The 23,934-nt window shown below is 44.6% G+C and overlaps 2 protein-coding genes across 6 annotated transcripts in view; both read right to left on the bottom strand.

Moving 5' to 3' along the window:
* LOC143518849 (slit homolog 1 protein-like) overlaps positions 1 to 10,320 on the bottom strand; it is an 89,625-nt gene extending 79,305 nt beyond the window's left edge. For 2 of the 4 annotated variants that reach the window (XM_077011678.1, XM_077011688.1), the window contains exon 1: positions 9,568 to 10,320. In XM_077011678.1, coding sequence (XP_076867793.1) covers positions 9,568 to 9,773 — 206 coding nt within the window. In that variant the 5' untranslated portion in view covers positions 9,774 to 10,320. The remainder of the gene's footprint in view (positions 1 to 9,567) is intronic. The other 2 variants (XM_077011694.1, XM_077011700.1) reach the window with 1 other exon arrangement.
* A 5,725-nt stretch (positions 10,321 to 16,045) lies between these two features.
* Positions 16,046 to 23,447, bottom strand: arhgap19 (Rho GTPase activating protein 19). Of its 2 annotated transcripts, XM_077011627.1 has the most exons (12): positions 23,359 to 23,447; positions 22,511 to 22,761; positions 22,126 to 22,206; positions 21,427 to 21,636; positions 20,485 to 20,711; positions 20,064 to 20,150; positions 19,836 to 19,901; positions 19,192 to 19,365; positions 18,150 to 18,239; positions 17,930 to 18,007; positions 17,540 to 17,615; positions 16,046 to 17,429 (listed from the first exon to the last, which is right to left on the bottom strand). In XM_077011627.1, the coding sequence occupies exons 1-11, from the start codon at positions 23,400 to 23,402 to the stop codon at positions 17,550 to 17,552; spliced, it is 1,374 nt and encodes a 457-aa protein (XP_076867742.1). In that variant the 5' UTR covers positions 23,403 to 23,447; the 3' UTR covers positions 16,046 to 17,429; positions 17,540 to 17,549. The 2 variants fall into 2 exon arrangements, with proteins under 2 accessions (XP_076867742.1, XP_076867734.1); XM_077011619.1 differs by having other exon boundaries at positions 16,046 to 17,615.
* Between the last annotated feature and the right edge of the window lie 487 nt (positions 23,448 to 23,934).

The following is a 23,934-nucleotide window of genomic DNA, read 5'->3' as shown; positions in this document are numbered from 1 at the left end:
GCAGCATGAACATCCTCTCCCTATACCTTGGCATAGCTCACTCACATATAACAAGACACACAGACCTAAATGCATAAAAAAAACTTATTTCGTTGGAGGGCCCAAAGTTGACTTCTTATGGTGCCGTTCTAATGACTACTCCTGGGACATTGTGAGCAAGATAGTGGAGAAGAGAGAGAGAGAGAGAGAGAGAGAGAGAGAGAGAGAGAGAGAGAGAGGTCATGGCAGACAGATGGTCTGTGTACACAGGTGCATGGACAGAGGGAAATAAATAATGGAGTGGGATTCATTAGCTGTGGCCTGATATACACATGTGCTGTTTATTGCCGGGCACTTAATCCAGCTTTTCTCATGACACATCTACTGGGTGGCCCCTCTACTGGAGCCCACAGGCCTTAGGGGGCGGGGCTTGCAAAAGACAAAAGACCTATCAAAGCATCACTCAATCAACATTTCCCTCCAAATTGCACATAATCCATTGACTATGGAAGTGGCCAAACCTATATATAATAATGTTGTTTTTATTCCATCATGATTAATGTAAGTGGCTTAATCCTTAATTAGATGGGAATTATATTGAAGATAGTCCAATACATGCCATAGGTATAAAGGTCTTTTAGTCCATGAGTATGAAGCATTCAGATTCAGAGCATGCAGCTGTTTTTCTCGTTAAAGTGACGAGTTATTAGCTAGCTCTCAGCAGCTTATACTTCATAAAAGCATTACATTTATGATTGATCCATGCATTTAGTATATGCCCTCATACAGAATGACATATTTATCAGAGTGATAACACATGTATTACCTAGGAAGTGAACACATGATCTTGGTGTTACTACTACCACATTTTACTTGCTGCACTAAATGAGCTATAGGAGTACCGCCAAAAAGCTAATACCAGCTAATGCTAAGCTAATACTTGCCTTCATTCAGCATTTTTAAGCCCCTCCCACCAGGCATCTAAAGGGAACCTTTACAGGCAGTAAGGATGGGGTATTTTCACTGCTAAACGACTGAAGAGTCAGAGCTCTCTTTTTTTTGGTGGTCCATGTAGTTATTTACACCACCCTTTTTTCCATTTCCCTCCGTAAACAGGGAAAAGTCCTATCACAGAGAGCCCTCCAGCTGAATAAGTGCCTCAGCTCATTTCCTGTCATCCCATCACAGCGTGACAGAAAACTGCAGACCTACATAGTTCATGTCACCCCCAAACCCCCCCGGAGTACCGATTTCTCAATAATTTCAAGAGCTACAGAGAAGTCCGGTAAAAAACTCATTATGTTTATTTCTGCCATCTGCTAAAAACCCTGCCGCCACAGGGAGGCCTGTTTCGGATTGAGCGATATAACATGAAATGAAATCCAAGGCAGACAGAAGGGAAATGCACATGCAAACTCTATTACTCCCCCTCTCACACACACACACGCTCACACACACGTACACACGCCACCCCCTGCCAGCCGCGCGCACAACCCACCCAAAAACATACACACGCGTGACAAGGGGAGGGGAAAGGGAAAGGGGGGTAACTGCGGCTCAGTGTGTTTTGTTTGGGGAGCTTCCAAAGAAAATAAGAGCCCGATTCCAGAGCCATTTGTTGGGAACAGCTTTGGGCTGGCAGGAGCAGAGGAAACGAAGGACGATCTCGGGTCAGCATGACAGCACGGGCGGTGCACCTTGCTGGGCCAACAGGCTGTTGACCACTGGCCACAGTAGCACACACACACACACACACACACACACACACACACACACACAGCGCATTACATCACACCCTAAAAAAGCGCGGAAAAAAGAAGATGTCACGGTCTGACTGTCCGCACCCAAGGGTCATGTAGAACCGTGGCGTGGAGAATTTAAACGTTCAGTTTCGATTCAGCGTTTCCTACAGCCATATGCTTAGACATTCAAACGTACCGAGTAGACATGTTGATTTACTATCATTTTTAAAATGAGTCCAATTTTGATATCCAAAAAGGGAAGCCTGACAAAAAACTATATTCTTATTCACAAATGTGATTATGGTTACAGAAGGTCCTGATGTCTGAGAATAAAGATAGGAGCCATTTAAATGTGTCCGCTACTGCTGATAAATTCATCAGACTGTGAGCTTGCTCCCTCACTTGCACCGTTCCCATGACAGATGGAGACGCCAGCCATGAGAGCGTAGCAGGAAGAGCCCAGCTCTCTACACAGAAGAGGTGAGCAGAACGCTTGCAGATCAAAGGCACGCTAAAGATCTACAAACTCAAAAGTGTGCAGGTTTCTTTATTTTTTTTCCAAATACTTTTGGCTGTACACCTTTCCAAATCTTCCCTCTGGCCCAGACACTGTAAGGAAGACAGGGCCCTGGGTACCAGAACAGGATCCAGAGACCCAGAGCTCAATGACAGAGAGAATCATTGACCTACATAGCAGACCAATAAGTGCTTGCATGCACATACGGCTATGCATCTACCTACAGAAAGTCAAACCAGACCAGCAAGACAAAAATAACTCCCAAGAAACCTATTTGTATAGTTTCTCTGACGATTCTCTAAACCGTCTTTATTAAGTTTGCAATTGTATTTCATAGCCCTGTTCTGTATTTATGAGCCTAATGAGAATAATAAATTCAGTTACATTCCTTACACTATAAGATTTAGAAATAGAGGTTTGGAAATGATTTTTTTTTTTTTGCCAGATCAGCTTGAACAACACCACTGTTGCAAACAGAGCGCTGACTAAACAGAACGCTTTGCATTATCAGGCACTCTATCTGTTCCTCTGTGGAGAACATTCAGAAATAAGTTAGTCTAAACATTTGTAGCTATTCATATCGTCATTGGCTTTCCAGAGCAGTGGAACTTTTAGAGGGGAAAGAAAGACTAAAAGCAAAACACTTGAGACACAGAAGAACAGAAAAAACTACAGGACAAAGCCATGTAGACCAGTTGTATCAAATTCTAAGGCTGACCTTAATAAGTCATCTTTATTTTATATGGTCACCATTTTTTATTGCTATGTACTGTCAGGTGCCAGTACATTGTATAAAAAATCCAGGAACTCAATAAGCAATACACACGACAGGATCTTCGTCAATCCCTGAGGAAGACCTGGTAAAAGATGCAGTGAAGTAATCAGTCGTGTCAATACAGACTTGTAAATGGATTGTTCACATTACCCAGGGGCAGAGTGGAGCACAAACTCAATCTGGACTTAATCTGAACAGAGGGGGAAGGGGTTGTAGTCGACGCCGTTCCGTGATCGGTCCAGACGTCAGCCAGATTTGAACCGAGCGTTGAGAACCCGTGGTCTGACCCCCCACCACCCCATAACAAGGTCATCAGGGCTGCACTCAGCCATGTGTGAAACGAACCTCACGTTCTACGAGTAGCAGATTCACAGTGAATGACGTATCAGGGAGAAAGAGCAGTAGTGAAGGCGACAGAGCTGGGGTATTCCAGGATGAATGCCACGCCCCCACTTCATCACACGCACAAGCCCCTCAACGAAATTAAGCAGTTCCTTCATTCCTTCCTCCTTCATCTGGTCACGGATAATTGCAGCGTGAATTCACCTAATCTAATTTGTTTAATTTAACCGAAGTATATTCTGATACTGTATAAACAGGCGTGTGCCGGAGGTACTAAAAATTCCATCTGCAAAAACCATTAGTCTCTACACACTAATGACTGGATACTGCTGTTTAACCATTTGCGGGACTCTGAAAGCGAACCTCACTCACTGGGTGCTCTCAAGACGGGAGAGGGCGACCCGGTTTGTTTCCCATCTTTAATGAATCGCACGTCTGCGCCCGTTACTCGATCTGCCAGACTGTTCGGTTATAAATGCCACGCTTCGAGGACGTGGTGCATTTGAGCACACGCAGATGGATCGCGCACACGTGCACTCCTCTGGGAGCGAACAAGGGCCCTACGCGCGGGCTTTGGGGATCGTAGCCGTAGCTTTTGCAAACGAGGAGAACACAGATGTGAGGTGCTTTGATCGGTGCTGTCGCTCGCTAAATGCCAGAGTTTCTGTTTCCCGCTAGGCACACTTCTTCCCATATGGCATCCTGACACTCATCTCGTATAATCACCCCCCTCGATTGTCTCCCCCCGCACAATCTATACCATCGTTATGATCCCCACGTTTAATGGCACATACTTAACTCAGCTCTTTGTTTACAGTTTTCTCACACGTGTCTCGAGGCCCCGGCGCAGCTCGCGCCAACGACCAAACGGAGGGAAAGAGAGACGAAAGAATGAGCGCAAAAATAGCTCGACGGAGATGGAAATGACACCAGTCCCGTTCGCTGCTCGAGTCAGGACAGCGACGGCTCAAATCTCCTCATAAAAGAGGCTTGTTTCTGGGATATCTGCCCGCGTGATCGGCAGCAACGCGTGAGCCTTTGACACGGCGTGTCAGCTCGAACGACTGATCCTTCAGCTGTATCAGGTGACGGAGCTGCTAAGGAATCTCTCTGAATCGCTGCGAGTTATTACTTCATTGAAGTGGTGCCCTGATGAAAACTGGTTTAATCACTCAAGCATGCATCTTTAGGCATGACCACCCAGCCCGTCAGCCTGAAGGCAGCCCTTGCTAACCCAAATGTAATGTCTTTCATCTCGTCAGTGAGTTCGAGATCCATTTTGGGGGGTGGGAAGGGAGCACTTGCGTGGGATGGTGTTATTGTTCTCAAATGCAGTAACCTGCATCCGACCCACCATGCACCACATGCCACCCAGAAAAAGAGATCGAGGCTGCCACGTACCCACCCAACAACAACCCCCAACCCCCCGCCTAGCGTGGCTCCGCTCACTCGCCGAGAAAATGGGACCATCGCTCGGACAGGGGGGACAGGCATCAGGAGGGAAACGGCTGCTCCGCGCGCCCTGTGCAATCCTTCATCTCGCACCTGCGTCCCCCCAACGCTCCTCCGTCCTTGCCGTCGGAACATCTGCGGGGGGCGGCGAGTCGTTTTTTCTGCCGCGGGGAGGAAGCGGTGCAGTCACCAGGGGGAGTTTGCTCCTTTAAATCAGGTTGACTCATTCATCTGCTCCTGGCGTGAGCGCACACTCCGGTCTCCCATCCAAAAGCGCGCTAATCCCTTCGTAGCTTATTAGCGCCTGCCGCCCATGCCAAGATCCCTGCGAGGAAACTCTCCCTCTCGCTTTCTTTTCCGGATTTGCTCTGTCCTGTTGGAGTTAAAATGATGGATCTGGTAAGCGTTGTGCTGTCAGTTATTCCAGCACAGATACGCAGTGCCAGCAGTGCCCGAGGCCTTGCCTGGCACTGGCGCGGGCACAAGAGGCTGCTGTTCCCAAAATCTGCAGTCTTCACTCACGTACAGATTCCTTCCCACATCTGTCTGAAGGGCATCGCCGTCTGGCAGGAAGCCACCGTTCAACCCTCCTGAAGATCCAGGGAACCCCCCCCCCCCCCCCCCCCCCCAAATACTGGCTTTATTACACAAAGGAATGTGGCAGGATAATGCTGAAAAGCATACGCAAGAACATAAGCATGTGCCCATGCTGACACACACACACACACACACACACACACACACACACACACACACACAGACCTCTCATGCATTTGACCTCTCAAACCGCACTCGGTATTACATTAGGCCCACTCCTGTACTGTTACGCCACTTCCAGAGAAGTCACGGTGAATATGGTGATGTTGTCCAGGACAGAGTCAAATCTGCAAACCTCAGTCTCCGTCCTGCTGCGCTTACACAACCCCCCCCCCCCCCCCACACAGCTTCTCCTCACTCCTCACACCCCCCCCCTCCCCCTGCAGGGTCCTCTAATGCCCAAACATGGAATCAATAACCAATCAGTGCCAAGCGTGCATGGACATCCGTGCATTATGCAGATTACTGGAGTGCCCCAGCGGAAGGGACCAGCTCCCCCCCTGCCAAGAGTTCAGCTATCCCGCCTCAAAGAGAATCCCCGATCATCCAGGCCGCCCCAGACACGTCCTTCGTCCGCGTTTGATCTCGGCATCGCGGCGTTCGGAGCGTATATAAATAGATGCATTAGTGCAGATGAAGAAGGAGAGATCTCTGGACCTCTGCTGCAGAACATGGTTCCTGGAGCAGGAGGAGAGGTGCACAGACCAGCAGATTAACAGAGCATCAGACCCGGCGTGAGGAAAACGTGGCTGAGGAAGAAATCGGAGATAAAAACATGGCAGAGGGTTGGAGCAGCGGCACACGCCATCAGCTGCCATGCATCTCACGCCGTCTCAGCGCACCTTTCAATAGGGCCTGTCGAAAGCGCTTTGTAAAACGATGTGCATTGTGGGTAAGTGGTGGGCGGTGGAAAGCGAGGGGGTGGGGAGGGGGGGGCGGTTGACGCTCATTGTCTACTAGGAGCATATTTTAACAGGCCTTGGAATGACAGCGGGTTAATGGGGAAACCTCATGGGGGTGGGTAAAAAAAAACAGGAAGATGAGAGAGAGAGAGAGAGAGAGAGAGAGAGAGAGAGAAAGAGAGAGAGAGAGAGAGGGAGAGAGAGGGATGGGTGGTGGGGGGAGTGTTGTGACTTTGGCACCCGGTGATGCAGAGGCCATGGTGTGCGGGCTCAAAGGTCAGGCCTGATCACAACGCCTCCTGACAAGTGTAAATGGGATTCCTCAGTCCACCCCGTGACTAATGCCCCGCCACGCCACGCCACACACACACACACACACACACACAGGTTAGCAGACCTTTTCAGGTCAGATCACGCTCACACTAGGTCTGCTACCTCCACCGAGCTGCTGACCATGCGCCACTGGGACCGATCGACCTCCACAGAGCCCTGTGGTTCTGGCCAGTCAGGTCTGTAGGAGTCTATACTGTCCTGCTCTACCACATCACCGCAGACACACACATACACACACACTCTTCTAAATATTTCGATTTAACCCTGATCGGGTGCTTAGAGTTGCTTAAAAATCAAGGGAAAACAAGAGAGTTCTTCAAGGTTTTATATGAAAGAAATAGAAACACTGAAGTTAGTGTGCTCATCAACATTGTTGGGAGATTCATTCATTATTGTTTTAGGGATTAATCATTTTTTGTTTGATGGATTAATAAGTTATTGCGTTATGTGAAAACAACATCCGTGTAGCTGAGGTCTTCAAAACAAACAGCAAGTAGAAACTTTGGTTTGGTTCTCAAATGTTAAATCGACGACTTTTGCTACAGATTTACCAAATCAAATTGTCTTCATCCACTAATGTTAATAATTACTTCTAATGCAAATGAAAGTGTAGTTAAACATTCAGTGAGTATCTACGTGAAAAGCGCTGAAGGCAAGATCACAAAGTCACGCGATCGCTGCCTTGCACTTCAATCTCATCAGCTGAGTTTGTGTCTGTGAACACACTTTAAAGAGAAGAATCAGAAGTCCAGCAAAATGACCAAACACAATGATGGCAGCATGCGGGGCATTGAGAATTCGTCATACGACACAGCTGAAACCACGAGGGACTCACGTGTGGTGAATTCGACTTGTGCAATCACCTTGAAAAATGACCCCATATATGGGCTGGTAGGATGGGAATAGTTTTCTGTGTTAAGAAATCTATCCGTGGAGACCGGCTCACTTTTACTCGACCTACGCCCCAAAATATAAAGCAAATCCAAATCCGACTGATCCGGGAAAGCAAAGAGCTTTGGAACATTCGCCGTAGCAACCCAAAAGAAGCAGGTTGGTGGCAGCATCCTCTGTACGAAAGTGTTCTCCAACATCAACTTTGAAACACCTGAAATAAGTGCCAGATCCTCCCCCACCACCACCACCACCACCATCATCATAACCCCAGTCTCGCTAAATGACATGGGACAGCCTCTCCATCATGTATAATTCATCTGAGATATTCTCAACCTGAAGCAGAACAATCTATCCCCCCTCCCCAGACCTCAGAAGTGATTGCAAGTTGAATATTTCAAAGAGTTACAAAAAAGGAGAAAGAGAGAGGATAATCCAGCAAGAGGACATTTAAAAAAATAAAGCAAAGCTGAAGTGTGGGGAGAGAGACTTAATTTTGGGGAGAGAGAGAGACTGAAGCGTGGGGTGAGAAAGACTGAAGCGTGAGGAGAGAGAGACTGAAGCATGGGGAGAGAGAGAGACTGATGTGTGGGGAGACAGAGACTGAAGCGTGGGGAGAGAGAGAGACTGAAGCGTGGTGAGAGAGAGAGACTGAAGTAAGGAGAGAGAGAGAGACTGAAGCGTGAGGAGAGGGAGAGACTGAAGCGTGGGGAGAGAGAGAGACTGAAGCGTGGTGAGAGAGAGAGACTGAAGTATGAGGAGAGAGAGAGAGACTGAAGCGTGAGGAGAGGGAGAGACTGAAGCGTGGGGAGAGAGAGAGACTGAAGCGTGGTGAGAGAGAGAGACTGAAGTAAGGAGAGAGAGAGAGACTGAAGCGTGAGGAGAGGGAGAGACTGAAGCGTGGGGAGAGAGAGAGACTGAAGCGTGGTGAGAGAGAGACTGAAGCGTGGTGAGAGAGAGACTGAAGCGTGGTGAGAGAGAGAGAGAGAGAGAGAGAGAGAGAGACTGATGTGTGGGGAGAGAGAGCGAGGGACTGATGTGTGGGGAGAGAGAGCGAGAGACTGATGTGTGGGGAGAGAGAGACTGAAGCGTGGGGAGAGAGAGACTGATGTGTGGAGAGAGAGAGAGACTGAAGCGTGGGGAGGGAGAGAGAGAGAGACTGATGTGTGGAGAGAGAGAGAGAGACTGATGTGTGGAAAGAGAGAGAGATACTAATGTGTGGAGAGAGAGAGAGAGAGAGAGAGAGAGAGAGAGAGAGACTAATGTGTGGAGAGAGAGAGAGAGAGAGAGAGAGAGAGAGAGAGAGAGAGAGAGACTAATGTGTGGAGAGAGAGAGAGAGAGAGAGAGAGAGAGAGACTAATGTGTGGGGTGGGTTGCTGATTACTTTCACCTTTCTTGACAAGAGACTCAGTAGCGAAACACTTAAGCACCAGATTTGCTTAATTTTCTACATGATTTAACAATGACATGTACTGGGAGAAGGGGGGGATGGCGTCTGCTCAAAGACAGATTTAAAGCCATTCTGGCCAAAAAAGAGATGCAAGTATCTTCACTAAGTACTACTACCCATGTATGGTTACAAAATCCCCAGATTATCAAGGGCTTAATGATTTTCTCTGATATGTAAAAAAAAATTACTGAGCAACAAACCATCAGTTTGAGCCTGTAACTAAATAAATTTGGCATACATTAAATTCTAAGAAAAGCCAACATTTATAGCAAGTGACACATTAATCATGTCTAACCAAAATGAAACAAAAAGGACTGTACAACACATACAGAGCTGAGCCACTAATGCCAGCAGCACATATATGCAGACATACACACACAAACCGGTATGCAAATTACAGACACATGTGCAGCACACACATCTGCTCTGCCCTCCTCATACTTCTTTATACCTGCGCAGGAGAGCAATTCTACCTTTCCTGCCAACACAGAGTTATTGTTCCCAGTCCTCCCTCTAACTCCCTCTCCTGCCGTTCACTGGGGTGTAGGGCGTACGGACGCCGGCTGCGGCGGGGGCGGATACTCACAGCCTCTCCACGTTGCGAGGTATGTTCCGGGGCACGCTCTTCAAGCCCAGCCCGTGGCAGTCCACGGTGGTGCCGCTGCAGGCACAGAGAGCAGGGCAGGCGTCCGCGCCGGACGCCCACAGCACCGCGCCGCACAGGAGCAGAGTCCAGCCCCACGGCCCCCGCCGCGGGTGCCCGCAGCCTCCCGAGTAGCCTCTCCCGGGCATGGTCCGCTCCTCCTGCCGCTCCTCCTCGCCTCCCACGCCGCCTCCCGTTCTCCGGAGCCCCGAAAACCCACCCCCCCCCACCCCTCGTCCAGCGCCTACTTTCTACCGCTACCTTGACCAGCAGAAGTCCCGGCACTGCAGGCTCAGCAAACACGCAGCGGTGTGGGAGACTATCTGACTAAGTGTGGAAGGGGGGAGGGGGGGACAGAACAGAAAAAAAAGAGGAATAAGTATGTTTTTGTCCTCAAGAGGAAGGGGGGAATGGATACTTTAGGTCACACTAGTCTTCTACTGTTTGGAGGTTCTTGGGGAGAGGGGGGAAAAAAGCTTCTCCTCTTCTGTTGTGCTTGACTTCCTAAAGAAAACTCTCTCTCTCTGCCTCTTCTCTCTTTGTGGAGTTGCTTCTCACACGCGGAGCTCGGTGTCTACGCCTGGTTCCCTCCCTCTCCAGTCCTCTACTGGCTGCCTACAGAGAGGGGAACAGCAAAGAGGAAAAAAAAGATCTCTCTCTCTCTCTCTCTCTCTCACACACACTCACACACACACGCGCGCTCGTGCTCATACACACACACACACACACAGCAGTCATCCATCACAAGGATCTACAAATAGCAGCTCCCAGACTCCTCCCACCCCCCCCCCCCCCACACCTACTTCTCCCTCCCCCTGCCCAAACGCACCTCCCCACGCTCTCCTCACACCCACCCTGCCTCAGCTCACCCCGCCACCCGCCCAAGATCCCTCAGGCGTCCCATCCTGGCTCATAGAAGCTACCCCCCCCCCCCCCCCCCCCCAGGGACTACAATTCAGTGGCCCATAGCTCAGCCCGTGTCCCAAGACACCGGCCCCCACAAAAGACCCAATGTGGAGGAAGATCGACCTGAGGGAGAAGGGTCAAAATGGATGGGGCAAGAGGGTCCGTTTCCTCTTCCCTCCCCCAAAAGCCTAGCATCCAGTGGGGGCAACGTGTGCTCGAGATGGGGGGGAGGTAGTGGTGGTGGTCTGGCTGGTTATATAGAGCGAGACACAGAGCTTTTGTAGAGGTAGGGTAAGGAGAAGGGGTGTGTGCATGTGGGGGGGGGGGGGGGGGGGGCATGACGGTGTTGTGCAGACTGCTGGCCACAGGGCAGGTATGGTGTGTGTGTGTGTGTGTGTGTGGTCAGACAGTGGTGTCTGCTGGTGCCAAGTGGAACATGGAGCGAAGCAAAGAAAGGGTAAATGGGAGAGAAAGAAATAGAGCGACTCATAGGGGGGAAAAACTGTTCAAATCCCATATCCTGTCAGTTATTTGACAGTGCATAATCTAGTAATCTGAGATGTTAATCCAATCAGACAAGAAGATTGTGGTATATATCCATAATAGATGGATATTTTATTTAAAAATGTGTTTACAAATATAATGATCCCTTAATATGTGAATAACAGCTGTTGATTTTCATATTAAGATTGGTTAAGATATGAATCGAAGGAAAACAAATAGCTATAAAAAATATTCACCAACTATAATTAAAATATTTCAAATAAACAAAAATGAAAGAATCTCCTATTTGTGGGAGGAAAAAGTGCTTTGGATTGCCAAAAAAGCCCCCCCACACACATACGGAGAGAGTCTGTTTGCTGTGACAGCATTTGCATGGGACTTAAGCAAAAAGACAAGACTAAACAAACATTGTGGAAACTATGTGAGTCAAAGGATTTTCTCATTTCCTTCGGTCCTTGTTTGTGGTATTACGTTGCTGTGTGTTACTAAATCACAACTCGCACCCACGCCGAGGTGCTGAAGTCTCAGCGCTATTCCGTTTGCTTCCTCTGTCTCTACATTTGCGGTGAGAAAGCGTGGATTCGGAAGGTTTAACGAGGCTTTCGCGAATTTTATCTGCTGCGTTAGATCTAATTCTGCACACCTTCAAATACACACCTGTCTTTTATACTTTACCGTGGGCTCATCAAGTGCACGTGTCAACATTTCTGACTCTGATTCCTCCTGTGAGATCAGAAGTCGCGATATTAAATATTCGGACGGAAAAAGAGACCGTGGAAAGCGAATGCCGGCATGAAGACGTCGAGCAGAACAAGTCCTGGAAGTGAGGACCTTTCCTTCTTCACAGACACGTGCGCGATTTGGACCCGACTTAGTATAGCCTAGCAGAACCGGTGCTGTCGTACAGATCACTTGTGATCCTCCAATTAAGGCGGAAACATTCAAAGTAACGGGAGCGTCATTCCTTCAATGTCTGTGACAGCAACGAAAAGATGAATACGACTATTCATGTGACATTATATATATATATATATATATAGATCATGTTGTCTTCTTTTAGATCATTAGAACATAAAAAAACGAATCTAAATTAGACGTTCAAATGCCAAACATACTTTGCATTTACTTGCTATAGGTGTGCTATTATCCAAAACATTATAACCCATAAACCAAGTCCTGTTCACAGTGTATCATCATCTTAAAATACAGCGAAACCTTATATTTATTGTTCGTTATAATACTTTTCCCAAGACCATTACAATGGAGAATTCCAAGTCATCCAACTGTGACTAAACCTCCCCTCGCTGTGTATTAGCCAAACATACAGCAGTAATCCTGAGCAAACCACCACCATTAATGAGAGCAACAGCCCAGCATTAACATACAGTAATATCAAACCGGGTATAAAAGACCGTCATCCAGGGCACCGCGTCCTGGCGATGAGTCTGTGCAGACAGAGGGCAAATGCCAAAGAAAACCAGCCTCACCGCTCTCGACTCTACACTAAACATAGATTCTCCGGATTCCGCATTCAGTCACGTTGACAGAAAACAGGGCTCTTTTCGGGGTGTCTGTGAGATAGACACGCACAGCATATAGTTACACTGACAGGAATGAAATAGCAAATAAGAACATAATAATACACCAGAGCATTCCTTGAAGTTGTGAAGTTTTCTGTACGTTTCTACATAACTGCAACCAAGCTCTGTCCTGACGGCCAAATGTCGTTTGTAAGAACATGACCTGAGCAAACGCTACCAGCAACCAGAAATGGAGAATATATCGATAGAGAATTGGAAGACACTCATTAAAATGTTTTCACTGATAAGTGATCTGGTCGAGGGGAATAGGCCTTTATATAAATGTGTGGACAAACCTAACTGCAAGGAAATAAGGGATCCTGTACCCACGAGCCAGCTGAAGGTTGTATTTCCTTCTCCTCCCCCTTGTGGTGAATATTAAAATCTCACCAAACAGTAGCCAGGTGTGTTGGGGCGGGAGGGGGTGTTAAAATGTTAAAGGGATAAGGTTCAAACAAATGAAGAAAATAGTTTATGTAAAATAAGAATAATCATGGAACGCTCTCTAAATTAACATTGCTCACAGAAATAACTACAGCCTTTTAAAACTTTAATTTCCACCTTTGTATTGTCATTTTTCATTTCTTTTCAACCTTTGTTTATTGAAAGGCTTTTAGTTATTAAAGTTTCAAGGATTCTCAGTTTTAAATGGCATTAGAAATTAATAATGACAGGTAATGAATAATTGGAATTTGAAAATAATCTGAATAAATAATTCTATTTAAATGAAAATAACAGAGGGACGGTGATAGATGTTTTATTCGCATTTACTCTTCAGACAGACCGAATACTACAGCTGGGATTGAACCCCTGACATCTTTCGTCAGTACATCCAGGCAAGATAAGTGCAGGACCCACCGATGCTCGTTCTTGAACATTTCTCAAACATCCCCCCCCTGCAGCCCATGAGATTCTGCTTCAGTCAGTCACCGCAAAGGCTATGATGACTAAAACTAGTGTTTTAATTCACGTTTATACAGTGTGTATGTAAGCTATAGAGACTGAACGCTGAGCTAGAATTATGAATCCAATTTGCTTTGGGCTGCAGTTCACTACAGCTCGGTTTATCTTCCAGAACTCCTGGTGTCACTCAAGCTGTGTTCCTATATAATGGGAAGTGGAGGGGGGTTGTGTCATTCTTCAGAGGTAATCCAACGATGTATGGCACAACTCAGTGAGAGCTGCTGGAGACTCGGTCTTCAGCATGTAGAAGATTTTTGAAAAAATCTTAGATGAGGAAATAAATGAGGAACAGAAAGGCGAAGACAAACGCCTTCCAAAAAAGAAGATTACAAAAAAGCAAAAGTCTGCAAGTGGAACAGGCACAGCGAAGCATTAGACCATGAATACTAATTATATTATTCATGTAATGATGCCCACCATTAAAAGCTATTTCAATCACTATTGCACACAGACTTGTCTCGTTTTAGCAGTAAGATAACCCAGAACTTGTAAGGCTCCAGTAAACCACAGATGTTATCCGTCAAAATTAAATTACTTCTATCTGGGAGAAAGGAACAATAAATAAACCTGTGGGTGTACAAAGACACACAAACCCACAGAATACAAGTGCACCGGACTTTCAAACCTCCAGGACTCTGGTAGAAGACCTTAGGAATGTATAGAAACACCACACAGCAGAAAGGTGGGGCAGGGATATGCATGTTTGTGTATAGTGTGTATTTTATAAATACGTATAAAGTGTACACACACACCCAAAAACCTTGTGTTAAACCTTTACAGCTGCTACCTCCAGAGAGGGAGAATGATGAATATTTATGAGCTCCAGCAAAATTGATTACATCAAAGGACAGTTCTGTCCTTGAATCACTGCCATCCACTGCCCACATTCTTTGGATGTGCGGGATGTTAGTAGCTATTAAATATATTAATAGCTATTAAATGTATACACAAATTTGACATACTCATAAAAACACCCAATTATTTTTGATGCTCCAGCATCAATCTAAAATAACTTTCTTAATTGCTGTAAATGAAAATGTCAACACTGGCTACCTTTGAAGGTTTAATGGAAGCTATCCTTTAAGTGACTGCAGACGACTGACCTTAATCTGGTGTTAGGGGCATGTAGAATCACGGTGCACTCTGCAACACCCATTGGTTTAGGTGAAAGGACACATTATCCTATATTACAGTTTTTCTCAGTTGATTTGGTTCATTTCTCACATCATGATTTACATTGGCATCACAACTAGTGCATTTCTCAAAACAGTTAGTGCAAACAGCAAAACTCAATGAAATTCCTGCAAAATCACATACTTCACTCAAAATACTTTGTTTTTGCCCCAAAATCAAATATTTAGGTCACTCAATTTGTCAGTGCCATCAGAGTATCTAGTCTGTGTGCCATTGCCTATGAACAAGGCAGTCAAAATACTTGTCAGTTGTTGTCAGTGCAACTATAAGTCACAGTCAGTGTAGACTGTATATTCTGAGGGAAACTATCTAAGCTTTTGATTTCAAGAACTGCAAAATTAGAAACTTATTCTACACATTCAAAACAACCTGAGCACATACAGCCTCCTCTTGTTGTGTGAAAATGGAACCTCTGCTACCACTATGAGCTACTCTTGATATCATATATGGTATAAGAATGCAAAAATTAATGTATTTCAGTGTGCAGCATTACAGCAGAGAGCACATTTCTGAATTACACACGTTTTCTCTATGAAATGTTTGAACGATTGTAGACAAAGTTGTTCTTCCAATATTCGGCTGCACCCAGCAACCAGCTTCAGCCATTGTGAGACCATGACTTACATGTAAAACATGGTCCACAATTGTTGCCCTTACTGTATTTCACTGTTTTGTCCCCTCAGCCTTACACCACAGTCTTACCCATCTACACCACACAGTCTTACCCCTCTACACCACAGTCTTACTTCTCCTATTGACTGTTCACCCTATACATGGCCTTGTCTTTACATTATGAGACTTTGTGATACTGCAGTGTTTAGCGTCTATAAATGTTTGCCAATAACAGTAAAGGTTCATGAGACGCACCTCTGACCTATGGTTGAGACCACTGGTTGATCTAAGCCTTCACCAATTCCCTTTCTTATTGTAACTGAATGTTCACCTGCAAACAATTTAATCAAATTAGGATAAATTAACAAAATGTAACAAAAATAAACTAAATAAATAAATGTAAAATTATGCCTTAGAGATTATGACAACATGTTCAGCATTTTTGCATATAATGACCCATTATATGACCCAACTGTCCATGTCTATTTGCAATATGTACAAAAGCATTTGCAAAATGTTAAACACAAGGAGAAATGCAATTATGATGTGCACAAGTGACAAGGAGATGTGGAGACTGAATGAACAGTTTTGAGAATTTCAATTCTGATCTGAGAAATGAACCGAATCGACTGAGAAAAACTGTAAACATGGCAATTTTGGAGACACAAATGATTGCAAAGGTTTTGGATCATCTTGATTTAATGTCACATGCTGAAAGCATTGGAATGCAGATCCATTTTAAATGGATCAAACCACTGTAACTGTTTTGCAAAAACCAAGATGTCAGTATGCAAAGTAACACAGTTCTGCTTCTAATTGAGCTCTAAAAGACTATGTTGGCTAGCCCTACGTTATGCAAGTACTGGAGGAAAAAATTAAACACCCACCCAGAAAAACCTCAAAATCACATCCATAGCATAGATATACTGAAATGAAATATTAAATCATTTACACAAAAGTTTTAAAAAGAAATAACTTAAGACATAAAAGCAATCTGAAAGTAACAGTGGTTAACAATTTATAGAAATTGAGTCACAGTGAAAAGGTTATGACTATCAATAAACATTCACACAACTGAAATATTGAAAAGGAAATTATTTCACATAAAAATGACCAGTTACTAAAATGAAGGCTCAGTAAAAAAAAAACATATAAAAATAAATTGTTATAAATGGTAGAAATCCCAAAGAAACATAGAATCCCAGTTGAAGTCACATTAGTTCAAAATGTTATTCAAAAGCATACTATATACAACATGCCAGTGATTAATCAAGAGGGATTTTTTAAAAATCCTATTTGAGGAATTCCTTCATTTCACATGAGCCCTTGAAGATGAGATTCAGACAAAAATCAAAGCATGGCACTGTCCTCCCACCATGTGCTTTGAGCAATGGTGAAAGTTGCAGCATAACTGGACCAGTCTCTGGTCTCGCATTAAGGCTCATGTAATGGGAGGAGAAGATCTTTCCCCTCTTGATTAATCAACATTTTAAATGCAGCACAACGTGTAGGGGGGAGGGCACTCAACAACACACATCCCACAAAGGTCATGCAGATAGCACCAAAACGCTCTTACACGTTCTTACACACCCTTTCTTTACAGAGGTGATTACCAACTATCTACCTCATTCACAAAATACCACCAAATACTACTTCCCAGATACCATGCTTTAAAAACGCTCTCTGAGATTGAAGACGGTTCACTGTAGCAAGGCTGTATTAGCAGGCCTACCCTCCTAGCCCTCCAGCAAGGTCTGAAATGAAACGTCTCATCACTAGACCACTAAACCCAGAACCTTCAAATGAACATGCAGATCTACCTTCAAGGCCCATCTGTTCAAACATGCTGAAACATACACTCAGCTATACAGAAATGCTTAACCTTGACCTTTAACCCTACACGTGTGACCTTTAACCTTACGTGCAAGTTCATAGTTTTGCATATACTGCATTTTTTTAAATATTTCTATTTTTATTCCTGTCACAGATTAGCAGTTCTGAACGAACCAGATTTTCAGTCTTGGGGGGGAGGGAGGGAATCCTGACCTAGTGAAGCAAATCACAATTTTTGCATAGTCCAAATTTTGAGCTATCACATTTGTTGGCGGAGTTCAAATAAATATATAATCTAAAGCAGTTTCAAAATAGTGACTTGCCAACACAAAGTTAGGGCAGGCTTAAACTGGATTGCTGTGCTGGTGAAAGAGGAGCCCGTTTCAGAGACGTGGAACTCTGAAAGAAGGAATAACAGACATTCAATGACAAAGTTACAATAAATACCAGTTCTCCAGATTGGCAGCATTTATCCTAATGCACCATCCCCAATTTGACACGTTAATGACGGAGGAGTGAGGAGAGTCTTCATCATTTTCAGTAATCTTGTGCTTTACACTGGATGAATGGGAGGAATTACACTACATAATTAAAAAATCAAATTCACAAGGGGCCGGTCCGTTTCTCCTGCTCGAGTCAAAGGGAGGTCTGTGTGAGCCTGTGACGGCTGGTTATCGGCTGCAGGTCCAAAACGAATTTCACTTGGAACTTACATTTTTGGGCACCTCCTTGGTTTGGCGTGTTCCCGTTGCAGATCTCTCAGACGTTTGTTGGTTCCCCAAAACCTTTCTCTGTTTAAAGGAAACATATGTTGAGAAGTGACGGTGAAGCCCTGTCTTTAAGTAATATAAAAGATAGTCAAAACATACTTGTACATTTGAGTAATTAACGTAATTTATGCAATTGCATGAATAATAAAAAAAATTAACAGACCTTGATTAACCCCCCAAAGGAGCGTGAGCGGTTGTGCTTGGGATTCGTAGGCCTGGAGCTTTCCTGCACTGGGGTTCCCTGCTTGTTGAACTACAAAAGAAACATCTCCATTCAGCACAGCTCACAGATGATCTAAAGTAGGGATGCACCGAAAATTCGGCCACCGAAAATTTTCGGCCGAAATGGCTTAAATTTGCATTTTCGGTTTTCGGCCGAAGTACTTTCATCACCGAAACAACACGGCCGAACAGTGTGCTGTGATGACGCAAGCAAAAATCGCCACCTGCACGCGCTTATTTGGATAAAGCTAGCAAAAAAATTCCAGTGATGGCGCCAAGGCAAAAGGACATTACACCAAAAATTATGGAACTCGTTGCCTTAGACGATCAGCCGTTCTCTGTCGTAGGGATTTCGTAGGCTAATAGAGCACATTGAGCCCCGTTATGTTTTGCCGAGCAGACGACATTTCTCAGAAGTGTGTTTACCTGAGCTGTTTAATGTTGTTGCAACTCACGTCACGTTTTTATGAGAGAATTTATATTTATCTTTCAGGCCAGTCAGTTATAATTAAATTTAACTCGTATAAAATACATATATTTATCCTCTCAGATAAAAACGGTCTGCAAGCGAGTTTAATTTAATTAGTGGTCGGCCGTTGTCAGCGGTATCGCTGTTAACGGCCCACCACTAATTTTACTTTATAATATGCATTACTGTAATGTCAGTGCTAAATAAATATTTTCAAATCAAATTTTGTAGTTGATTTATTCTTTGAATAGCAATGCCTTGATTTTAGTGAGGTTAGCCATAAATCCAATGTTACTAATAATTGGCATAATGTATTTCGGTGTTTCGGTTTTCGGCCTTGGTTTCCTCATTTTCGGTTTCGGCTAAGAATTTTCATTTCGGTGCATCCCTAATCTAAAGAATGTCATCTATGGTCACAGCATGTCCCGAGCAAAGGAAATAGAACAAACAAACAAAAAAGACCAGCGATATCCGAGCAGTGGCGGAACACGACGCGAACGGTTCATGACGCTACCTGACGAATGAGCTTCTTCTTCTTGGCAGACTCGGGCATGTTGCTGACGTGAGCAAAGAGGTCGCGCAGGGCCTCGTGGGTGTGCTGCTGCACATCACCGTTTTGCTCGTCACTGGTGCGCTTGGAGGGCAGCGGCCTTCTGCTGCCCGCCGCGGCCGAAAGCGCCATGTCGTCCTAGAATGACGCGGTAAACACGACAGTGCGTACGGTCAGTTTCTCCACAGTGAGGGAGTGTGCAATGGAAAAAACAAAAACAAACCAACCCACTCGCGACAAAAAAACAAAACAAAACACGCATGTATATACACGCACACCCCTACAACCCTTTGAAACTCCATCAAAGGATTTACTTTATGATAACGAAAGGCAAACTTCATTTATATGCAGATCTTAGGTAGTCAGTATTCAAATAACAATAATCCAATGTTTTTTTTTATTATTATTAAAGCAGCTGAACAAAGATTTTAAATTAGGTTTGTGCATGAGGCTGGAAACGACCATTTGAAATTCATAAAACTCAAAACTGTTTAAAGGGGATTTGATATGAGCTGAAGTGACAGCAGCCACAGAACAATCCTGAAAAAACATTCCGTTGCATCACGATGACACAGTAAATCTACAGTGTACAATAATACAATCACAACCTTCGACTGGGGGGTTTTTGATCCTGCGAAGACCATCCTGGCGTGTTCTTTAATGTACTGCGGCGCCTTGAAAACACAGAGCGAAACGATGAAGGTGAATGCTCAAAAAATAAAGACATAGCAAAATTACTACATGCCCTTTAGAAGTATAGAGGTGTTCTATCCCCCGTAACCTGTTCTGAGGACATTTGCTATTCTCTTATGGACAGGAGTTGAAGGCGTTCTTACCCGAAACAGCTTCTGGGAGTGCTTAATCAGAAATGCGATGCCGTTACTCAGTTTGTTCAAATTGTCCTGCAGATCATTCGCGGTCACCTGCATGCAGACAGAAGTTTCTTTACAAGATGCAACACACCGACTGGAGACTGCAGTGTTTGAGACAAGGGCCACACAGCACGTACCAACACACCGCAACAGAACTTGTAAAATAAATACATCAAGAAAAAATTACAAAAAATAAATAGCGGCAAACTGTTTAACGTGTTATGGTTAATGTCTGGACTGTATTGTTTTAACAAAAAAATATTTAGGTTTGCTGCCCTGTGCGAATGCTGAGTTTCTTTGAACCTCCCGACATTCATCTCAAATGTCTAAGACTGGTGAAGAGGTAACAGAGGATATACAGCTAACAGTCCTGCTTCAGACGTACATTCTTTGGCCAAATGATGTGCGGCGCGAACATGAGGGCCAGGTTGAAGGCGGACATCTTGTTCCTGTCCTGCTGCTTGGCGGTCTGGTAGAGGAGGTCCAGGAGCAGCTTGAGGAGGGTGCGGTTGGTGGACGGGAGCAGCATGAAGAGCAGCTGGAGGGCCTCGATCTGACGCTCCTTGTTAGGGACGTGCGTCTTATTGCCCCTCTCGTCCAGCAGCGTCATCTCTGCCGTGAGAAACACAAACGCGGCTGAGGTGGGTGGAGGCCATTTACCTGTGCCGCCATCTTAAAGTCAAAGCTTCTGGGTGACAGGGGAGCCACTTTCTCTAACTCCTGGTATGTCTTTGTAGCCTGTCATGATGCTAGCTTACTAAAATATGGCTTTAGTAAGCAGCTTTGTCTGCTTTAAAAATGTATCAGTGATCACTATGGGGATTATTGTGGCTTGAATATGATTTTGGGAAAGATGTGATGTTCATTCGACAATGCTTATTCAACAAAACCTTATGAAGATGGAGATGGGTCATCGGTACTGAATGATAAAAAAAAAACCTTCAACCTTTATCATTTGATAAAGCCATGTATCAGTTTTGACTATTTATGCGACATATTCAATGTAATTTATAAGTATAAACATTTATTTTTCAAAACAATTTTTTTTTGGCACTGGGCACCTATTCCTATGTTTGGCCACAAGACTCATTAGGTTGACATCCCAAGTAGCCACTGCATAATCCGATATTCATTTACCCCGGTAAAGTCATGCAATGGAATTTTCTAATTATTTTCACTCCTCACTACATACAGCCGTACATGTCATGACACTCACGCTTGTTAATGGCACTAGGTTTCCCAATTTGGATGTTAAAACTTTTCCTCAGCTGAAAATGGGAGGTAAGCTGAAGCCAGAGGCTGAACTCTGACCTCTGCAAGGATGTACCTGCTATTTTCAGATGTGCGTGATAATGGCGGTGAGTCAGCAGCGGCTCTGGAAGCTCCCCCAAGAAGATTTTAAGCAGAGTGGCAGCGTCATGAGGGTGGTAGTCCCCGGTCTCCAGGTCAATGTCTGCCCCTCCATTCAGCATCTCCCTCAGGGCCTGCTGTCTAATGCTGTTCCCAGGCACACGGAACAGGCCCTCCACATGTAGGTCTGACGGACAGAGAGAGAGTGCTTTTGGGATGAATAATTCAGCCCCGGTCCACTTTCATGATGACATCACTCCGTGCCCAAAATGGACCATGAGCTCATGTTTCAGAACTTGCTCACTCTAGGTCAAGCGCCGCGGGACACACACACACACACACACACACACACACACACACACACACACACACACACACACACACACACACACACACACACACACACACACACAGGCCTGTGGAGAAGCCCCGTTTCTCCAAGTGAGCACATGGTAAAAAAAAAATGCAGAGCCACAAGAAAAGCGTCAAATCTCTGGAACAAAAGTGAATTGTACATGTGTTTCCATTTTAGCGCCCTAAACACCTGACAGAGAGGCAAGCAATATCTGAGATGGTTAATTTGCCTATTTAATATCGACCCATCAGTTGCCTTTTTAAACTTGGATGTTTGAAAGCAGAACTGGATAGCACAAGCTGAAAGAGTGATGTTGCTTACTTTTCCCAAGGAATTCAATGAGCTGGTAAACTTGTGCAATGCCCTCTTCAGTTAAGGGTGCCCCAAAGATTACTCCTTTTTCTGTAATAATGAACACAAAAAGCAGAATGACTTAGTGAATTACTAACTTGCTATAGCAATTTGGTTTAATGGACATCTACATTTTTTAAAGCAACAATAAAAACCGTTAGGAATGCAAACGGCATTATGATAAAGGTATGTATTAATTAAATTAAATATTATGTACATTTTTTGGTAATATGTCTGTGTCAACTAATTCAGGATAGGCTTAGAATATTTTATTCCAACTATTCAGAGGCAAAGCAAAACCCATACATGAAGAGCCATGTTGTGTGTAGCACTGCTGAGGTGGGGATTGGCCTACCTTTGCGCTTCAAGAAGGTAGGAAGGCGGAGGAAGCCCGTGGGTGCAGGCAGCTTGAGCTCAGCCTCTCCCTGCAGCTGGGCGAATTCAGCCCCGGGAAGGTCTATAAGCCTGGTTATGTTGCTCAACAGCAGCTCAGTGAAAACCTGGGGTCGTTCGTGCCTTAGTTTCTCCACAAAGAAATCAGGGTTGAAGATGACGGGCTGGGTTTGATGCATTTCCTGGCTTATGACTATATTACATACTGTTCCCCTTTGAAATAACCAAAACAAAGACAGTGGATTATGAAAAAAATCACTCGTCTTACAGCGAATTACCTTAGCTAGTTAACTTTCAAACGGCCAGACACACCACATGTATGTCTACTGCCCCATACAGAATACAGACTTACAAATGAACAACCAGAACACTTTAACTCGCCTATCACCTCGCAGCGACCATTTAGTGAGCTAGCTTAGCATCATGCGCTACAGCTCCAGCATACCTTACAGCTAACTAGAGCTAGCACAGGCAGTTTATCTTGCCAGTGAATGCACTCGTACCGCTGCAGTTTTATCAAATACCATATATTTATTTTAAAAGAGTTAAGTAGTTATCTGGTTAACGATCGAGGAAAGCGCGTTCAAACTTGTATAAAGACGTTAGCTGGTTAGCCTTTTAACTAGGAAGTTAGCTAACGTTAACTGTCAACTTAGAACAAACCCTATTTGTGTAGGTAAACGTTATATCGCCGCGCGCTGGCAAGAAATATTTTAGGGGGAGCCCCTGAATTTCATTAATTTGTGCTTAATCGTGGTACACTTTTTAATAACGTAGCTCATAAACACACCGCAAAGCAAAACTTGTTACCTTCTAGTCTGTTTGTTTTCGTCCGTTTCTTTCTCAGCCGCCATGTTAAGTTTGAATTGTCCACCAAAACGCCCCTAGCACCGCCCTCTGATTCTGATTGGTTTACACGCTGTCGGCGGGGCTGAGGGCGGGGCTTTGGCCTTTTTTGGAGTGGGGAGGTGCTTCAGTAGATGCGTTTACTACGACCGGTTATACTAACCAGAGACCGTACATATACGGTCACTGATATTAACTAACTAAATGTATATTAATAATGAATATTTAATATGAATAATGTGATTTTTAATCTCAGCAGGCGAAATGTTACTACTGCAATGTTTATCACACTCCACCATCCAGCGTAAGGGAATTAATAACTTTTTTTTATGGACCATATAAAAATCACAGAGAAGTGAAAATTTAAGTGGCCTATCACAAGGCATTCACAGTGTGTAATGTTTTAAAAACGTATTCAAATGTCTTCATTCAGATTGAGATCGCTTCATTCAAATCCTGGGAGGTTTATTTAATCTACAGTTTTCATATCGTGTTGTGAATTTTCAACCACTAGGGGTAGTCCGTGATCCAAGCACATGT

This window comes from Brachyhypopomus gauderio, chromosome 1, assembly GCF_052324685.1.
Source record: "Brachyhypopomus gauderio isolate BG-103 chromosome 1, BGAUD_0.2, whole genome shotgun sequence".
Classification (NCBI taxonomy): Eukaryota; Metazoa; Chordata; class Actinopteri; order Gymnotiformes; family Hypopomidae; genus Brachyhypopomus; species Brachyhypopomus gauderio.
The sequence above is the reverse complement of the archived record's forward strand: the minus strand, read 5'-3'. Positions and strand labels throughout refer to the sequence as shown.

Bases quoted from the DNA above. Each gene is read 5' to 3' on its own strand.
- arhgap19 (XM_077011619.1), bottom strand. From the start codon at position 23,402: ATGGCGGCTGAGAAAGAAACGGACGAAAACAAACAGACTAGAAG. The intron at 22,207-22,510 runs GTAGGCCAATCC...TCATTATTACAG, and splicing joins TACCTTCTTGAAGCGCAAAG to AAAAAGGAGTAATCTTTGGG. The intron at 19,366-19,835 runs GTTGTGATTGTA...GCGTCATTCTAG, and splicing joins CAAAAACCCCCCAGTCGAAG to GACGACATGGCGCTTTCGGC.